General features: G+C 40.3%; 1 protein-coding gene across 3 annotated transcripts in view; it reads left to right on the top strand.

Annotated features, from left to right (window-relative positions):
• FAT3 (FAT atypical cadherin 3) overlaps window positions 1-18917 on the top strand; it is a 320884-nt gene that overhangs the window by 270268 nt on the left and 31699 nt on the right. For all 3 annotated transcript variants that reach the window (XM_062020375.1, XM_062020376.1, XM_062020379.1), the window contains 6 exons: window positions 1617-2006; window positions 4481-4695; window positions 5826-5963; window positions 8574-8717; window positions 9271-9468; window positions 11922-12720. In XM_062020375.1, coding sequence (XP_061876359.1) covers window positions 1617-2006; window positions 4481-4695; window positions 5826-5963; window positions 8574-8717; window positions 9271-9468; window positions 11922-12720 — 1884 coding nt within the window. The remainder of the gene's footprint in view (window positions 1-1616; window positions 2007-4480; window positions 4696-5825; window positions 5964-8573; window positions 8718-9270; window positions 9469-11921; window positions 12721-18917) is intronic.

Genomic DNA, 18917 nt, shown 5'->3' on the forward strand with positions numbered 1-18917 from the left:
CAGAGCATTTGGATGCATGTATGAAGAGTCTAAGTGAAGAGATTGTCTCCAGCAGGTTCTAGGGTATTTAGAGCCTAGGCGTTTCAACACATGGATCTCTGGCTGGTTCGTGGACTATGCTCTGATGCCTCAACTATGGCACCAGAGTCACCTCCTCGGCTGACTTGCCTGTTCTGCTGAAGGAGAGGTTCTGTATTTTTCATATTTGAGATGTCATTGTGAATAGAGAGGTTCTGATGTGGTTAAAAAGAAACCCACAAACAAACAAACAAACAAACCCCATAAGCTGGTTCGTTGTAATAGTGCCATTTAAAGAACTTGAAACATTTGAAATATTCTCTGATGTCTGAAGCATGGCATAAAAACTTATTCCCAGAAGAGACCGAATAGTAATTCCCAACACTCTCCAAGTAGAGTCTGGGACTTTGTACTTGCTCTAGCTTTTATGTGTGTGTGATTGAAGAAAGAGTCTCCCAGCTCCCCCTTGTGTGAATACCCTACTGCTACGTCAAGCAGAAAACAACTGTGATTTGTACTGCTTTTGATCAGACATTTCTACAATGCTTTGCTGCTGGAAAGCAGAATAGTACTGTCACAAATGTTAAATTAACAAAATATGCCTAGAAGGGATTGGTAGCTCTTGTTCATCTGATTAATGTCAGGCTCATAAAGTCTGTTCGCCAACAAAAAGGGCATCAAATGCTCAAGTGAGAGATGTTAAAACACTCTCCATTTTAGTGGCTCTGTGTTTTAGTTACAATCTCTTAGTGAAGCACCAAATCACGAAATCAACCAGCATCAAGGGGGTTGAAGTACACTGTATCTATATTCACTTTTAATTAGATTTGAAATGGCTATCCCACTGTAGTACAGCAAGCAAACAAGTCAGTACCTTCCCCTCAGACCTTACTACTGACAACTACCTTAGCATAGATCTGCATATTCAGCAGCTGGGGGAATAGGTGCTATGTATTGGGAAATACAGCAGGATTTGAAAAAAACAGACTATCTTTCATACAACTCAGTTTTTGCTCTCCAACTGAGGGAATGTTGGACTTTCCTTAGCAAAATGTTCATATTCTGGCAGGAGTCCTTTGATATAGCTTTTGTCTAACAGGTATTGTCCTATGATAATATTTTGCTGCTCAACAGTGGAATCAAGGCAGCGCTGGTAGGAAGTATATTCTGTGCCACCTGATGTATTTTATTATTATATTATTATTTTTTGATGATGTACATTATGTACATGTGCTCAGAGACATTTCCAGTTTCAGCATTCTGCCTGTCTCATCTCATTCAATTGGAAGCTTTTCTAGGCAGGGACCGTATCTCGATTCTGCTTTCAAGTTTTATTACACAGCAGTTCTGCAAAGTGGTCTTCTAAAACAGTATCATAATGGGGGAAGGAACTTATGCACAGGGATTTGATATGTAAGAAGGGCATGTCCCAATCTCCCAAACCTTCTGCCATCCTGTAGCCACAGGCACTCCTACGACCATGTGCTCCGCTCTCCTTGGTCAGTGTGACAGCAGGTTTTGATTAGGATTTCTGTTAGATAGGAAGAGGTTGTTTTCTTTATTTCACTTTATCATTTTCACATTTGCTTCTCTTTCAGGTGTGAACAGAAAAGTTACCTATTCCCTGGCAGACTCTGCAGGTGGTTACTTCTCAGTTGACCAGTCATCAGGAATCATTATTTTGGAGCATCCACTTGATAGAGAGCTTCAGTCTTCATATAACATCAGTGTAAAGGCCTCAGATCAGAGCATTGTGCTGACCTTGTCCTCATTTGCCACAGTTACCATTACAGTGCTAGACATTAATGACAACCCCCCTGTGTTTGAAAGAAGAGATTATCTCGTAACAGTACCTGAAGACACCTCACCTGGCACTGCAGTCCTTTCTGTGTTTGCTACAAGCCAAGACATTGGTACTAATGCTGAAATTGCCTATCTCATCAGATCGGGGAATGAGAAAGGGAAGTTCAGGATTAACTCAAAAACAGGTTTGTAAAGTGGCTCTTACTTTTAATGCAAAAGAAAGCAGCACAAAGAAATTTCCAAGTACAGAGATTCAGAGCATGACAATGTGGAATTAGTTAAAAAAATCACACATTTTAGGTTGGAGAGTGGCATCGATTACAGTCATATTCAACTGCCCCAGCTTGAGTGGAGAATACTCCATTAGTATGTCTTCTGGGGCCAGCCTATATGTGACAACTCACTAGCCATACTGTACAACACTTAGAGTTTTGAACTCTTGCAATGTTTACCTGCTTACCTGAGTACAGCCTCATTAGTGTGGACATTAGGAAGCAGCAGACAGTGCCATCAGCACCAAGTAGCTGTGAGTCCTAAAGTGGCTGCTGTTTATACAACTGTACACAACTTCATTGACTTGGGTTGCTCATGATTTGTGTTGTCTGACAGATGACTTCAGCTATGGTTTGGTTTGGTTTATTTTGGTTATATATCGCAAACTTTAAAACCATACTGCTGTTTCTCTTTAAGAAACACTAAGAAAAGCTGCCTTATTTAGTGCAATTGTCTTTGAATTTCCTTAGTGGGATATATTCTTTATCCTTATTGATGTTTTAATCCGACAACTGTAAGCTATGATTCTTCTGTGCTTCCTGTACTGGATTCTCTTATGACATTCAGGATGATCAGTACAAATCTGTCATTAGAGCTTCAGAGCAAAACAATCTTCATTTTGAAAGCTGAAGGTAATACTTGTTTGAGTGTAATAACCAGTAACGCAGAAAATATCAGTGATGCATTGTGCCCTTTATATTACTGTGAGCAAATATCTCTCTCCACTCTGAAGGGGCCACTGCCTTACAGGTAACGGACTTAACATAATTGTATGTTGTCTGTTATCTTTATATTGTTGATTACTGCTAACAAAACTTAAATACAAATACACCTAGACAGCAATACTTAACTTCACATTTGACAATGAAGCCAAGGAGATAAATTGATAAAAACCCATAATGAAGCTTAATCACATGAGGAAAAAAAACCAAAACACCAAGCTATTTATTATTCATTAATGTGTGACAGCTCCATTATTATCTGTTTAGAGGCAGGAGCTCAGTTTTGAGGCAGCCGGGTGCTCATGTAGCATGCCTGATCAGGGCTTGAAAAATAGTGTCCTTCACACCATTTATCAGTGTGCTAGCCACTTGGAAGTTTCTCTTCAGGGCTCCTGCTTCCAGCAAGTCATGCTGAAGGGTAGGATTCATTTGGAGAGAGCCCTGATGAGATTAAGAATGAACTGAGGTCTGTAAAATGGGGCTTACCGGGAAAGACTGAAGGAATTGAGGCTATTTAAGCTAGAAATGAGAATGCATCTGTTAATATTCAAGCCTGTATGAAGTACCTGCTAAGAGATGGGGAATAAACTGTTCTCCATATCCACTCATGAGAAAATAAGTTGTGAATGGAATTAAATTGCATTTGGATTATTTCAGTTAAATCATAGGAAGAAATCATTAACATTAATGATTATTAAGTACTGTAATACATTTCCTAAGGTTAGGATACTGATGTTATTGGAGATTTCTAAGAACAGGAGACATGAGTATGTTCAAGAATTATGAGGTTTAGCTGCCCTGTGTTGGACAGCAATCGGACTAAGTGACCTTTAAGCCCCATACATCCATGTTCCTGATTGATCTATATTGAAAATTATTTGGCTTGCCAGGGTTAAGGATTTTGTATTTCCTGCCATTCCCTGTATTACCTCCTTCAAGACATCACTAGTAATCTATGCACAATCCACTCTCCCCTTCTTGTTACGGTTATGTGTCCATGGGATATAAATGCAAGGCTTGTATAGAAATCATTTCTATCCTAGAGGGCGTTTGGGTGCACAGAATGAGTCAAGTTACAGAGAATCTTAGTTTGGATTGTGTTGCGAGGGAACATAAAGTGTGTAAACCTAGTTGAGTGGGGAAGCCCCTGTTTAATCACATAGATGATAGACAGCTGTTTTCTCCAAGGTATTCATACCCCTTTCCTTTGTATTTAATTCATGAGAAGTTAATTATGCGGGAGTGAATTTCTGTTGACTAGTCAGGGCTGATTTCCAGAGTTGGCATCCAGTTCTTCCACAAGCTGTGTTCATGAGCCCAGGGAAATGGGTGAATATGACCCCTACTTCACCATCTACAATACTCATATAATAAAAGCTATTTTCATGCTAAATCATTCATTCAAGCTTCATGCTTTATGAAGGTACTTTCTGCGAGGGCAACCCAAGTGCGATTAGCATCATTCTTTAATCAAATGACAGCAGTAGAAACCTGACCAAATATTTTTAATTGGATTGGGCAGTGTTACAGAGAGACCAGCATAGTTTGTATACATGTCATGGTGATAAATAGCATGCTGTACTGTTTACTACAGTCAAACCCCTTAGTCCGTGGCATTCTTTGGTTGTTTGCTGACCGATGACATTCCCTCCCTTACTTCAAAGGAGTGATTTCCATTTTTGAAGCTTTGGATTATGAATCGTGTAAGGATTTCTACTTAGTAGTGGAAGCAAAAGATGGAGGAACTCCAGCCCTGAGCGCCGTGACGACTGTGAACGTGAACGTGACAGATGTGAACGACAACGCACCACAGTTCAGCCAGGCCGTGTACAGCGCCGTCATCAGCGAGGACGCGGCCCTCGGCGAGCCCGTCATCACGGTGAGTGGGGGCCTGGGCTGCCCCTGGGCAGGATGGAGCCCTCTGACACAGGAACTGCTGCACAGAGTCCAGCGGAGGGATGCAGGGATGATGAGGGGACTGGGACATCTCTCTTATGAGGAAAGGCTGCAAGACCTGGGACCGTTTAGCCTGGAGATGAGAAGGCTGAAAGGGGATCTTATCAACGCTTACAAATACCTAAAGGGTGGGTGCTGAGAGGATGGGACCAGTCTTTTTTCTGTAGTGCTCAGTGACAGAACAAGAGGTAATGGGCACAAGCTGGAACACAGGAAGATCAACCTGAACATGAGGAGAAACTTCTTTGCTGTGAGAGTGATGGAGCCCAGGCACAGGCTGCCCAGAGAGAGTGTAGAGTCTCCTTCTCTGGAGATCTTCAGACCTGTCTGGATGTGTTCCTGTGTGACATGATTGAGGTGAACCTGCTTTAGGAGGAGGTTGGACTTGATGATCTCTAGAGGTCTCTTCTGTGATTCATTCTGGGATTCTGCAATGAACTTTAATATAATCCTGCTGCACTGGTTAATAGTGAGAACTGCTGCGTCTTTTATCACCCAAACTATTTTCTAGCCAGTACTCTGCACTTGCTGCAATTTTCCAGTCTACTGCCAGTTTCCCCCTTTTTAGAGGGGGGCAGAACTAGTACTAATACAGTTTCTTTTTGTCCCCTACATGCTGTCAAACAGCAATGGCATGTTGAGGGCATTGCCTTTCACAAGTCAGCTAAAAACAAATGGATTTTATTTGACAGGTAGAATTCAACTTTTTTGTGAGATACATAGTACTTGTGTAGTCTGGCATGCAAGATGTTGTACCCAAACCTTACAACATTCTCAGAACTTGTGGATCCAGAAAGAAGGTTTTGTAGGGAATATTAAGATTAAAGTATTTTGTATGTTTTAAGGCCAGAATTTTGAAAAGGTCAAAGGGGAGTCTCCTATCGAAGACTGCTTGGCTTGATGCCTGGTGTGATGCTGTAGAGGTGTGCAGTTCAAATGCAACTAGTCTGATGGAATATGAAATCTTACTTTTTGGAATGTTGAGCAATTAATGTATCATAAAGGTGGCTTAATATTTTTTTTTGGCTAATTTTCACTCTTTTCTCAAAAAAGTTGATAGCAGAAGATCTGGACAGTCCTTCCAATGGCCAGATTCATTTTTCCATAGTGAACGGGGATCGAGACAATGAATTTTCAGTTGATCCTGTTTTGGGACTCGTGAAGGTGAAAAAGAAATTGGATAGAGAAAGGGTAAGACATATGATTTTTTAACTTAAAATGACTTACAGATATGTATTGATCTCAACTCTCCTGCTACCTTGTTTTGAAGGTGCTTCTTTTGTACTATTCAGTGATTGGCCTAAAATGCTCCAACAGTTCTTTCTAATGTGCTTCTAACTTCTTCACACCCCAGCTCTATCCTCAATCCTGTCTACAACCTAACTGCTCTGCAAGCATCGCCTGCACCAAGACAGCAGCTGAGGCCAGACAGGGAAAAAATGCAGCCCTGGATTTCTCCTGTGATGCCACTGGCAACTGTTGTTGTGTTAATGAGCTGCTGCTTCTCTCCTGCGTGTGCAAGCACACACATGCAGCAGTGTGTGCACCGAAATGAGTACAACATACTCCAGATTGTGGCACCAAGCACAGAGCTGAGAGCTCAGCCATTAATTAGCACTCTGCAAAACATGTCACTGGGGAGGTGATGTTATGAAGTGGCCAGGCTGTACCAAAAGTGAAAGAGTGCTTCATTAAACAGATTCTGCTGCTTTGTTTGCTCGCTAGATTATTCATTCAGGGTTATTTATCACCATTTTGCCAGAGTTAGCAATTAGCTGTTTTGGAGAAAAAAACAAACAAATGCAGTTGTCTTTGCTTCTAGCAGAGCAGGAGAGTGCTGTGTGGCCTCAAAAGTCTTGATAGACATAAAGAAATCCCTGCCTTTTGCCTCTGAGCAGTGCATCCAGGAAACTAGGGAAGCTGATTGCTATCCTCAGAATATGGGCTCAGCTGGAAAAGCTGTACTGAAAGCAGGGCCACTGCTTAAAACAGTGTCAAATATCCTTCCCATACTACCACAAAGGCAGGATTCAATTGTCAGTGTTTAGTGGCAGAATGACTGTCGAGGACAAGGAAGTAACAATGGAGGTGCTTGTTATAAAATTGCTGTAATACATTTCTCTTAAGTGGCACAGGCTTAATTTCTTAACATGATTGTTTTTTAGTTTCTTAAGTGCACTTATGTACAACTGCATTCAGACACACTCATCCACCCTCACTGGAGTATGCGTGTTCAATGCCAGCTCTGTTACATCTGCATTTTCTAAAGTTTCTCTTGGTTAATATAAGCTGTGATATTGTCTTTTTCTTTGCTTCTTTGGCACATTTCCTAGACACAGGTGTTTCTGACCTCTTCAGGGAAAATTATACATGATGCCCCATCTGCTCTAGATCCCCAAAGGAAGTGTTGACTCCCAAGTTTCGTTTCTTTAAGGAAACTCATTTCCAGGGCTGTAATCACATAGAAAACATGACTTTTGCCATCTACTTTTCTGGGATACATTGAAATGAGAGCAAACATACACAAAATTTGGGAAAGATCCCACAGAACTGTCTTGTTTTTAGCTAGCAGTAGAAAGTACAGCTTGAAAGAGGGAAAGAAACATTAATTCTCTGTCTTAGTTTCTTGGACTTTCTGTAGTTCAGGATTCTTCCCTGCTTGTGTCACTATGCCCCACCAAATCACAGTCTTTGTCTTCCTTACAATGTCCCTCAAAAATGTTTCCTTTTTCATTAGCTTGGTCCCACATCTCAGAAGAGCCCTCTTCCATGTGCTTAGCCTGTACTCCTCTTTCCTACCTAAATCGCTTTTATTTTTCAAATGTCTTTGGACTTCCTCCCACCCTGGAAAAGCACCTTTAACATTATATTGTTGTCTCTGTAGGGACATTCTTTTTCCAGCCCCACACTGAGAGACTGGAGTGAGATGTTTATCTGGCACACGTTTTTCCCTTTGCTTTCTCCCCCATAGAGGGATTGATGGGCAGACTTGTGAGCAGCTCTCCCTGGGGCGCAGACAGCCATATACAGTAAAAAGCAGTTGTAAGATGTAAGGAGGCCGACATAAGGATGCAGTTCATAAAATCAAACTGTCATCCATAAGCTGTGCATAGACAGAGCTTTTGCAAATTGTCACAAATGCTCACACCTCACGTGTGGGCGCATATGTGCATAGAGGGATCATGGGTGATGCACTGAACTGCCCACACCATGCTGAATTGTTCGTGTGTGTTGCAAACAAGCAGGCTCAAAAACCCCTTGTCTGTTGATACAGAGATTGTTGTCCCTAGTAGCCCCAAATGTTTTCAAGTGTGTTTAAGCCAACAGCCCTTGAACTTCTTGGTTCTCCATCACCGTGTTAGAAACATTGGGTGTCAAACTAAGGTTGGCTCTAATAAGCCATTTATGTAATATCCTGGAAACCAACCAAAAGATAAATAGAATCAGGTCACATATCCCAGCTGACACCTAGGAGAGATGAAAATGTTAGCTACAGCAGAAATGTCTGAGTTTGGGTATTATCTGTCATTTATTTTTTGTCTACCCCTTTGCTTCAGAAGTGCATCACCTGATACTGTTATTTTACTACAGTGAAGCTGTTATGTTTATTGATAGCCTTATAAAACAGAAGTTGGGACACTGTGTGGCAATAAACAGGATAATGTTAGGCTAAGGGCAGGGAAGGTAATGAGACCAAAGAGCTTTCCTTAGAGCATGGTAGATGGTGCGCTGGATGTAAAGAAGATGAGTTAAAATTCAGAGTTGCTTTCACAATTATTTAGTGTTTTTACCTTTTTGCAGATATCTGGTTATTCATTAGTTATCCAGGCAAGAGACAGTGGCACCCCTCCTTTGTCTTCAACTGTGACGGTCAACGTGGACATTTCTGATGTGAACGATAATAGCCCTGTATTTACTCCAGCTAACTATACAGCTGTAATTCAAGTAAGTTTATCCTGCACATCAAAAACTTCTCTGACTTTTAAAATACAAAAGCATTTGGTTTCAGTTAAGTAGCTTTTGATGATTTATCTGCAAAAGATGTATCAAGTGATCTTATTTAAAGGAAAGTATAAACACGTCTTTCTTAAATCTTGGGTAAGTTTCTGTTTGCTAAGGCTGCTTAACCTCAGCATCTGTCATAACGTTTCACCATTCATCCCCTTTCACTGGCTACTATGGCCTCAAAAAGTCTGAGCTGGGATGAGTTCACACTTCCTTACACTTTGCTTAGGGTGCAAGTCTTAATGGTTGGTCAGTCCTGATCAGACAGAGTACCAGGCAAAGCTCGTCTGTCCTTGGAGATGTGGTGGGTGCCTTCATCTCTGCTACTGGTCCATGGGACCTAAGTAGTGTCAAATAAATTTGCTGTTTGTGAAATGCCATCTTGGTAAAAGAGCATTCAGTTGAATATTCTCGATAGTGAAACGTGGTATTTTATGTTTGTGATATGTATCATTTTAATCTTTTTCTTTATACACTGTGTATACATGTAAAGGAAAATAAACCAGTGGGCACAAGCATTTTGCAGCTGGTAGTGACAGACAAAGACTCTTTTCACAATGGCCCCCCTTTTACCTTCACCATCCTCACTGGCAATGAAGAGGAGGAGTTTACGCTGGATCCTCACGGCGTCTTGAGATCTGCAGTCATCTTCAAGCACATGGTCGCAACCGAATATGTGCTGTGCGTGCAGGTATGGTGTGAGTTCTGCGTCTGTCCAGGAACAAGAACCCCCATAGCAGTAGGTCATCTTAACATTGCCCATGTGGGTTGGTTTTAATTGACTGTATTCTGTGAGTAAATACCTCTCATTCCAGTTTACAAGTGTATGATGCGGTGTATTTCCTTTGATGTCCTTAGACCTAACTTCATATAAATCTAAATAGGTAGCCAGCCACCTTTCCAATTTCCTCCACGTGAAATGAATTTTCTGAGCAGTGGCTGCTATGATTTAAGATTTTGACCTTTTTTTTTTCTTCTTCTTTCTGTAGCTAAGCGAGGAAAATAAGCAAAAGTGCATTATATACATATAAATACACTGCAGGACGAGTGACAGCAAAATATTGTTCTAGGAAGGAAAATCACTTCTGCTTTTAAGTCATAAATTTAATCATAAATTTTTGGAAGCCTACCGAGAAATCATGAAATCACATTTCCAAGGTCAACTTAGCTTTTAAAGAATGTGAAAATAAGACACACCATAGAAGTGCAGCTCAAACGTAGCTTTAGAGTCACTCCTGAGGAACTTTGTAAGCAGGATAATTTTGATTACAAAAAAAATGTAAATCCAAAAGTAGTTTATCCACATTTCCCAGACCTCCCAGAGAAAATGTAGTAGGGTTCAGTAAATATGCACGTCTCAGGAGTTAACTACACCTCTTCATTTAAATGGGATGTTGTCCTGTAAGTTAAGTTGGAAATTCAGGCTTCCTCCCCTTGCTCTGCTGGGGCTGTTTTCTCTAAATACAGCCTGACTGCTCCTTTACAAGCATCTTTAATCTTGTTCGCAGCAATGACATACTCAGTTTGTTAGAATTCAAAAAATAGAAGCTCTGATGCTAGTTAACAGTTCAAAGAGAAGTTTTACAAGTTTGCCATTTAATAATCCTGAAACATGTTTTTTAGCCCTTGTATGAAATTAAAAACATGACAAAACCTCAACTTTTAATAATGCTTTTTCATCCTAAAATACCCTGCTTTCAGGGCAATTTGCCAGCTGAGATTCTAGTGACGCCAAAATTGAGTGTAAAACTTTAATTTAAACAGCATCCTCTAGCTATATAGATCCAGATATGTCATATAAATGAAATATTAGGCAGACCACAATTTCTGAGGTGCACTAACATGTTCAGAAAATCACACTTTTGCATTGTGGAGGCCAAACTCCTCCCAGTATTATTTTCTTTAGGGATTTCTGCAGTGAAAATATATTGTGTCGTTTTCTGTTGTGTATGGAAAATAGAAATGTTTCTTTCCATTCATATGTGCCAGAGTGCTGCTTTCTCCTTTCCACCATCAGATTCCTCCTTCTCTGTGTTAGAGTTATTAAAAAGTAATGTTAAAATTGAAAGTGGAAGTACACATGTATGTGTGTGCACATCCTGAGGAGTAATCATGAATGAGTTTTAAAGTCTCTTAGAGTTACTTATCCTTTCCTAGTAGTGTCCATATTACTATTGCTATCCTGCCTCTTTCTGTCTTCAGCTTGTAAATTTTCCTTCCCATACCTAAATACGAAGATCTTTGAGTGTGTGGTACACCTCTGCCCAGTGGTAGCTTAGTCTTCTGTTCTTCTCTGGTGCACATAAATGTGTGGAGCAGTACATCTTAGCAGTGACGTCTATGAAACATTTTTCTTGGTGCAGCAAAGAGCACTGATTCAAGTTTGCATACCTTTCTGTCAATATGGCCTTGGGTTTTTTATCATGCTTTCTTTTTTACTCTCTATAAAAAAGTGCAAATGATGCTATCATACATGCTCTGGGTCATACAGTCATCTGTCCCAAGTGCAGTATTGCTGTCATATTTTATTGTTAGCAACAGCACAAGCATCCTATTTCATTTTTGGAGGGTGATAAATTTTATTTATTTCAAGCATGTTTCTTGATTGCTTCAGGTAAAGTAGAACAGACTGCTGTAGAAAAACTCTGAACTCCCTCACATCCACACAAACTACACAGGGTCTGAAACACCTGGGAGAACATCGAGCAGTGCAGAAACTGATGCTGGTATTTCACCGGCCTTCAGTCTCTTTTCCAGGGTAGAAGTGAGCCCAAACTCCATTTAGTGCAGAATGTACCACATTCTAATGCCTCTGCTATGAAAAGGACAAGTGATAGCTGTGGGATCCCAGGAACATTTCAGTTTGAGTAATGAGACATTCTGCTGACACATTTCTCTCTCTGCAATCCACTTAGATGAGATATCTGTGCTTCCCTAAAGAGTTTGTAAGTTCCACTGCTAGGAATGGCTGAGACATTTCTTTACATATGTATTTTGCAAATGCATTTGGGAAGTTCTTTTGAGAGGTCTTCAGAATTACTGATGCTATGAAAATATATGTAGCAAGAAGTTATGGGGTTTGGCTGTTATATGTGTGTTTTATTTTGGTTTTTTTTTCATTTTACTTTTTCTAACTGACATTAGGCAAAGGACTCTGGGAAACCTCAGCAGGTTTCCCACACCTACGTTCAGGTGAGGGTTATTGAAGAGAGCATTCACAAACCGACTGCCATTCCACTGGAGATTTTCATTGTCACTATGGAAGATGATTTTCCTGGGGGAGTCATTGGGAAAATTCATGCCACAGATCAGGATGTGTACGATGTCCTCACATATACGCTGAAATCAGAGCAGAAAAGTTTGTTCAAGGTCAACAGCCATGATGGGAAGATCATTGCCCTCGGAGGGCTCGATAACGGCAAGTACGTCCTGAATGTGTCTGTCAGCGATGGCCGGTTCCAAGTACCCATCGATGTCGTGGTCCACGTTGAGCAACTGCTGCAAGAAATGCTGCAGAACACCGTCACCATCCGTTTTGAGAACGTTTCCCCAGAAGATTTTGTGGGCCTTCACATGCACGGGTTCAGGCGCACCTTGCGAAACGCAGTGCTCTCCCAAAAACAGGACAGCCTACACATCATCAGTATTCAGCCCGTGGCAGGCAGCAATCAGCTTGACATGCTGTTTGCAGTTCAGATGCACAACAGTGGTTTCTATAAGCCTGCCTATTTGATTCAGAAGCTTAGCAATGCAAGGAGACACTTGGAAAATGTGATTCGTATTTCTGCTATCTTGGAGAAGAATTGCTCTGGACTGGATTGTCAGGAACAACACTGTGAACAAAGTCTATCTATTGATTCACATTCCCTGATGACCTATAGCACGGCACGAATTAGTTTTGTGTGCCCCCGCTTTTACAGGAATGTGCGCTGCATGTGCAACGGTGAGTACTGCTCCCTCTTCCCCTCCCATCTTTACACATTATGCCATAGGATCTGTTTTATTCCTCTGATGCAGATTAGAAGGGGCATTTCAATTCAGTCTGTTAAAGCACGGCTGGCTGATGTACTGTGGGAATTGATTTCTCAGGCTCAGGAAGAATTGTTCGTGTTTACTGATGTAAATGGAAGTTGGTGAACTTTGGCCTTTTACGACAAAGACTGCTTTCCTGGAGGCTCCATAATCAGAGCCATCACCCAGCTTCCAGGGGAGGGGAAGGAAGGGGAGATGAAAGGAGAGGTGAGGGAGGGATGTGGTTTCCCACCTTCTTAGTGCCACCCCCAGAGTAAACCTGGAGTGTGACCATAGCAGAACAGCCCGGTCTGCAGCAACACACCAGCAGTCTCTGAGGAGAAGGACCTCTGACCTAGGCAGTGCAAACAGGCCTTTGCCAGTGCCATTTTTGCAGAGGGGCATGGAAACCAGTGCAGTACTTTATTAAGTAACTGTAGGCAAGCGCTATTCCTGGCCTAGGTGACAGGGTGGGGTTTTGCCTGTGTTTCAGACTGTTCCACATTTTGACACAGATTTCATGTGGACATGTATGAGAAATAGACTTGAGAGCCAGTCTTCCCCATGATTCTGCATGTAGAGTATAAAACCTCAGGCAGTTATAATAATAGTTCTGTTCCTTTTGTTTGCCAGGCTATTTGCTCCTCATTCCACTTCATTTAAGAGTAGAGAAAAAAGCTGCTGTAAAATCAATACTTCTAAGTCTCCCTCATCTTAAGCACACATGCACACATACACATATACTGAGCAGAACAAGAACTCAGCAGCCATGGCCCTCAGTTACCAATCTTTGTTTCTCCAGCAGTCAGCAGTACTTTGTGCCTTTCCATTGACTGCAGAGGGGATGAAAACAGGCATAAATAGCACAAAACTTAACCAGAAATCATTGTCTGCTGTAGCACGTGAATAATAATGCTATAGAAGTTTAGTTCTGTAAAAACATTGGAATTCTGTATGTGAGGTATTTTCAAGTCTATTCAAGAGCACTATATCTGGTTGGTTTTTAAGTAAGAGCATTATAATGTATCCATTATAACAATAGTCTGCATTTTGTTACACATGAAAGGCTCCAAATAAAGGCTTTTCACAGGTTTAAGAAGGACAATGCTGCAATATTCTCCAGATGAGTCCAGGAACTAATGCAGGACCACTGTCTGCAGAACACTTTTATGCTCTCTAAGTCACAGCTTTGCCTCATTTTAGTACCAAGATGAGGGTAGTGATAGCCCTCACTGTCAGAAATTGGGTTTTCTGTCAGACAAAATTTTCACTGTTTATAATTTCATTTTACTGCTTGTTAAAGTCAATAAAGATATACCATTCCCTTCAGATACTGATAATAAGTGGATCTAACTCAAAATCCCTTAACTAACTCCAAAAGAAAGATCTTGCAATGCAGTGCAGTTCTGATCCAGCCGCTTTCTTTTCCTCCCAGCTTGCAGAAAAATTCATCTGGGACAGCTTTTTCCAAATTTTTCTGTCATGTACCAATCAGTCCTCAAAATGCTTCCTGCTCTAGCTGGGAAGCTGGAAGGGTTCCCACAGCTCCTGTTCAAGACACTGTGTGCTAATTTCCCATAGGCAATCCACAAGACTTGGGTTGGGATTGTTCATGTCCAATTCACTATCCAGCTTGTCACAAAAGTGTCCAGAGCTGCTGATTTTGGTGTGGGCAGCAGAGAGGTGAAAGCTTTGTTGCCTATTACTTATGTAGAGATAAGAAGTCTTGGTGGAGAGCAAAACAACCCATGCTTTGCCCTTCTCCATGTTAGGTGATGATTCATCCCCTGCTACTGTTTTTAATTAAAGGAGCTGCAAGACATGTCGTGGTATTTGGGTAGATACAAGACACTGTGTTTTTTTCACATAGGAGGTAACAGAGACTTCTGAGGGTGTGTTGATTAGAGAATGTATGCATAATCTTGCTTTCATGAAGGCTTAAAGACTAGGCCCAGTAAAAGAGTTAGGAAAATGCAAATACTTCTTTGATCAGTCGTTCTTGTACGTGCACATAAATGCAGCAAGTCAGGAAAAAGCACACAAAATGCTAGAATATATTTCTTTTGCCTTGTTTAATACGACAGCAGTAGCAAGATATTATCAGTATAATAAAAGCATTATACATCCTTTGTTACTAGGATAGTTTCATGATCCAGTCCAGTAAATATTAATAGCTTGAATTATGACGAAGCCATTAAAACATTGCATATTTCCAGAGATCTGATTCAATTATGACCCAGAAAGCTTTAGTTTGAACTAATTCACTCGTTCTTGAAATATGTATCATACTTGGAGTGTTTTTCCCACTGGCAGATGTCACAGATATGCACAATTTATGCACGCCAGCTGTGCATAACTTACCTAGATTACTTTTGTGAGCAAATGGAGCTATCTAACAGGAGAATGCAGGGAGATTGTAAAGCAGGCAGTGGGTGAACTTTGGAGATTTGTCAGCTCAGCTCTGGAAGGGTGATTTCAAAAGTTCAGGTGCATCAATCTAAGCCTTTAAAATCGATAAAATTGAACTAAAGAGTTTTTCAATAACAAACTGTCTCCTTAGATTTCTGGCTTATCTACTTGTGTTTCTGTGAAAAATATTGTAACAAGATGGGGTTTGTTTCGGTGTGGCTACAGGGGCTGTGCAATTGCCAGCCTCTCAGCACGTGACATGAGGCATGCAAACATCTGTCAGTGTTTGTGTGAAGTAAAGATAGGAGGACTGGAATAAATATATTCATGTAAAATAGTTCTCATGACATTCTCATTTTTCAGAAGCAGAAATCTATTCCGTACTTCTGTTTTTTCATGATGCAAAGTAATTATTTTGTGTTGAGAGAAAGATGCAGGGAAGAAGCAGATTTCTTTGGGACTACTTTGTTATAGAGCTGTTCTGCATTGTAATCTTACAAAAGTGAGGTTACATTAATATGTTTATGGGAGAGTGATGGATTGAAATCGTTTTGACAAATGTGGGTATATATCTACATCTGAGCTGGTCACTCCAGGCCCCATTTGCAGACAGTGGAAAGAATGAGGTTTTTTTTAATGATGTGATACATCTCTCCCTAGATGTCTAGAATCAGTCGGATGAATCGTGCCCTAAAGTTAGATGAGATGAATTCAATTTCGAGTGTTTAATATGATTCTGGCTTAATAGTTTGAAAGAATTTTTCTAATAGACCCAGAAGTGTTCAGCAAAAGTGCAGACACTCATATCCATGGTGTTTAATCAAGTGAATCGCAGTATTGGACTACTTTCTCATGAAACCAGGCAGTTCAGGCTTTTTGGAGCTACTTCTAGTATCTTGTGAATGTTCTGACAAAAGGAAGTCATAGACTATGATGATCTGCAATTAATATAGGACCTAATATTCAGAATTGGTTTGTGTCCTAAGCTCCAAAGAGCACACACTACCTGGAAAAAGAGTCCTGGATGTTTTGTAGGATTAGGCATCAGGAACACAATTCCTATGTGTGCAACACTGCTTTTCCTATTTTCAGGAAGCACACACATACTACTGAGCCTTGAGGTGTGCTGGCAAGGTAGCCAGGAAGATTGAAGAAGGTGTCCTGTCTGGTTTTGGGAACAAAGAACTGCAGATAAATTTGGTAGATTCTGTTTGGCTGTGTTCCTGTTAACATTGTGCTTATCTGAGGAGAGAGATCTCTCCCTGTGAATATCCCCCCTTTTAAGGCCCATGCACAATCTCATACAAAACGTGGGAGAGCTGAAGTGTGAAGTGAGTGCATGACTGTAGAATCAGGGTGAGTGGGAATCTATCATTGAAGGGATCTTAAGGGAAGATGTGATCAAGGAGTGGATGGAAGAGGTCAGATATCTCAGTTCTTCTGAAACTGGGAGAAAATCTGATTCACTAGGACTGTGACACAGTTTTCCAGTGGTATGCGAGCTAAATGCACCCCATGTCTGACTTGTGCAGAAACTAGTTTGTGGTATTTGCACTGATATGTATACAGTAGTCATTGCTTACAGTATCTGGTCTCCAAGCTCCAAAAAAACCCTCAAGTTGAAGCTCATGAGTTGAAAGTCTTGCCTTCTAATAAAGTAATTATTAGATTATTTAAATATAACAGTTTGGAGTGTGCTTTTCATACTTTCCTACAGGAGTCACCTTTCCAGCTTTCTTCTGCAAGCAAGAGAAACATATTCCTTTGCTAATATTCATATAATTCAGGAGAATGGGCTTACAGAAAAACACCAAATATCACAAGGCTGAAGTTAAAATTGTTGAAGCACTCAATTTTCAAGATATATTTACATTTCTGAAAGCGATACTTGTTTGGAGGGACAAGAATTAAATAAGTGTCTCATTTTTCAGTGGAAGAGTGTTTTCTTCCTCAGTATACTACTAGGAAGATTCTGATACTTTTACCTTCTTTTAGGGAATTATACTGAAGATGATATTTCAAATCAAGTGAGTTTATTCCACCTTTTCCTGCCGTTCACTGGTTTGTGCTAGCTCATATATCTCTGTGATACCTTGTAGAGAACAGCTGTATTAATACTAATGTGAGTTTCAAGGAAATGCCGTGGATTGACTGGACTTGCCTACAGAAAAAAGAAAAAAAAAAACCAATTCAAACCTGTATGTCTTAAATCTCTTACTGGATGGTAAATAGAGTACTCTTTGAAGTAGAAATGAAACATTAGAATAATTTTATTTAAGCTCAGGCTGTAAATCTTTGATTTGGACAGCATAACGTTGAACAACTTCACAATTTTGCTTGGCATAGTTATGAAATCAGCCTGGAAATGCGTGTTAGCCAAAGCAATGCAATAATGCAGATTTGTAGCTTATGTACTTGTAAGTATACAGACAGGCAGAAAGCATTTCCTCTCCCAAGTCTGAACATTTTAAACATTTTGTGACAGCTATGAAATCCTGCTGCAGCAGAATGAATCAAAAGTTGATTTGCTTGTAGTTCAGCAGAAGAACTATTCCTGGCCTGCCAGGATAAGCAGCTCTTCAGTGTATCTCCACAATTGCACTAAATACGTTAGATCCTTTCCATATATATTTTTTGACTGTGGAAGGAAGACTCTGAAGTACAAATCAGAGTTTGAATCAGCTAAAAAAAAATGGCAGAGATGGATAACAAAGTAAGCTATTGTTTTATTGCTTCATGTCAAAGATACAGTCTTAGGTTAGGGGATGTGAGAATTCGTGGAGCCACGTTTGGAAATCTCGGCGCTCCTTTCTGCTGCACACTGACGAGCTGAGCTGTGGGGCTCTTCTCCAAATGACTTGTCTATCATCTACACAGACACTCACTTGAATTGCAGCCTCACAAAAGATTTAAGTGTACTCGGAGATATATTCTGCGTACAGCAGAATGCTGTGTGTTCGTCACGTATCAGTGGATTAAAATAACTGAAAGAACCAAGTAGAAGATACAAGGCAGCCTATAGAATGTTTAGCCACCTGTTATAATTTCAGAAATCATTCTTTCTTGCCATTGGATTGCAAAGAATGTGAGGTTTTTTTTCTTAAAAAAAAAACCCTGTAGAAAACATTATATTCTCTGTTAAATACTGCAGACCTTACATGTAAATGGAATATAGTTCTGCAGTGCAGAACCTTATTAAATGACATTTGTTTCTTGTTTCTGTAAGACTCAGTGTGACTATGTGTTGCATCTGTTACTCCCATTAATGTTACCTACTAAAATGATTAATAAAGATTGCCATGCATCATTTTCTACCAGTACTACAGGCAGTACTGTAAATCGTTTACTGCATAGACCTCTCAAACAAATGTTTGACAAAGGAGGGGAGGATGTTAAAGATTAAATTGACTGTGCTGTACATCAAGCAAGACATTTACAGTCATTGCCATATTTGTAGTCAGACCATGTCCTCTTTGAAACCTAGAGTAGTAATTTTTCTTTTTCCAGAAAATACTTACAGTGCAAGAGCCCTGCTTCACTTGTACTAAAGTGTGGAAGCAATAAGATTCTTTCTTTCATTACTTTCAGAGATATACTCTATGACAGGTTGATTTCTTCCTTTATAAATTGTAAATAAAATACATATGCTCAAAAAATAAAGTCATTTTTGAATACGATAAGGATCTCGCAATAAACAAGAACTGCCAGTATTCAGAAAGT

Source organism: Colius striatus, chromosome 1, assembly GCF_028858725.1.
Source record: "Colius striatus isolate bColStr4 chromosome 1, bColStr4.1.hap1, whole genome shotgun sequence".
Lineage (NCBI taxonomy): Eukaryota > Metazoa > Chordata > Aves > Coliiformes > Coliidae > Colius > Colius striatus.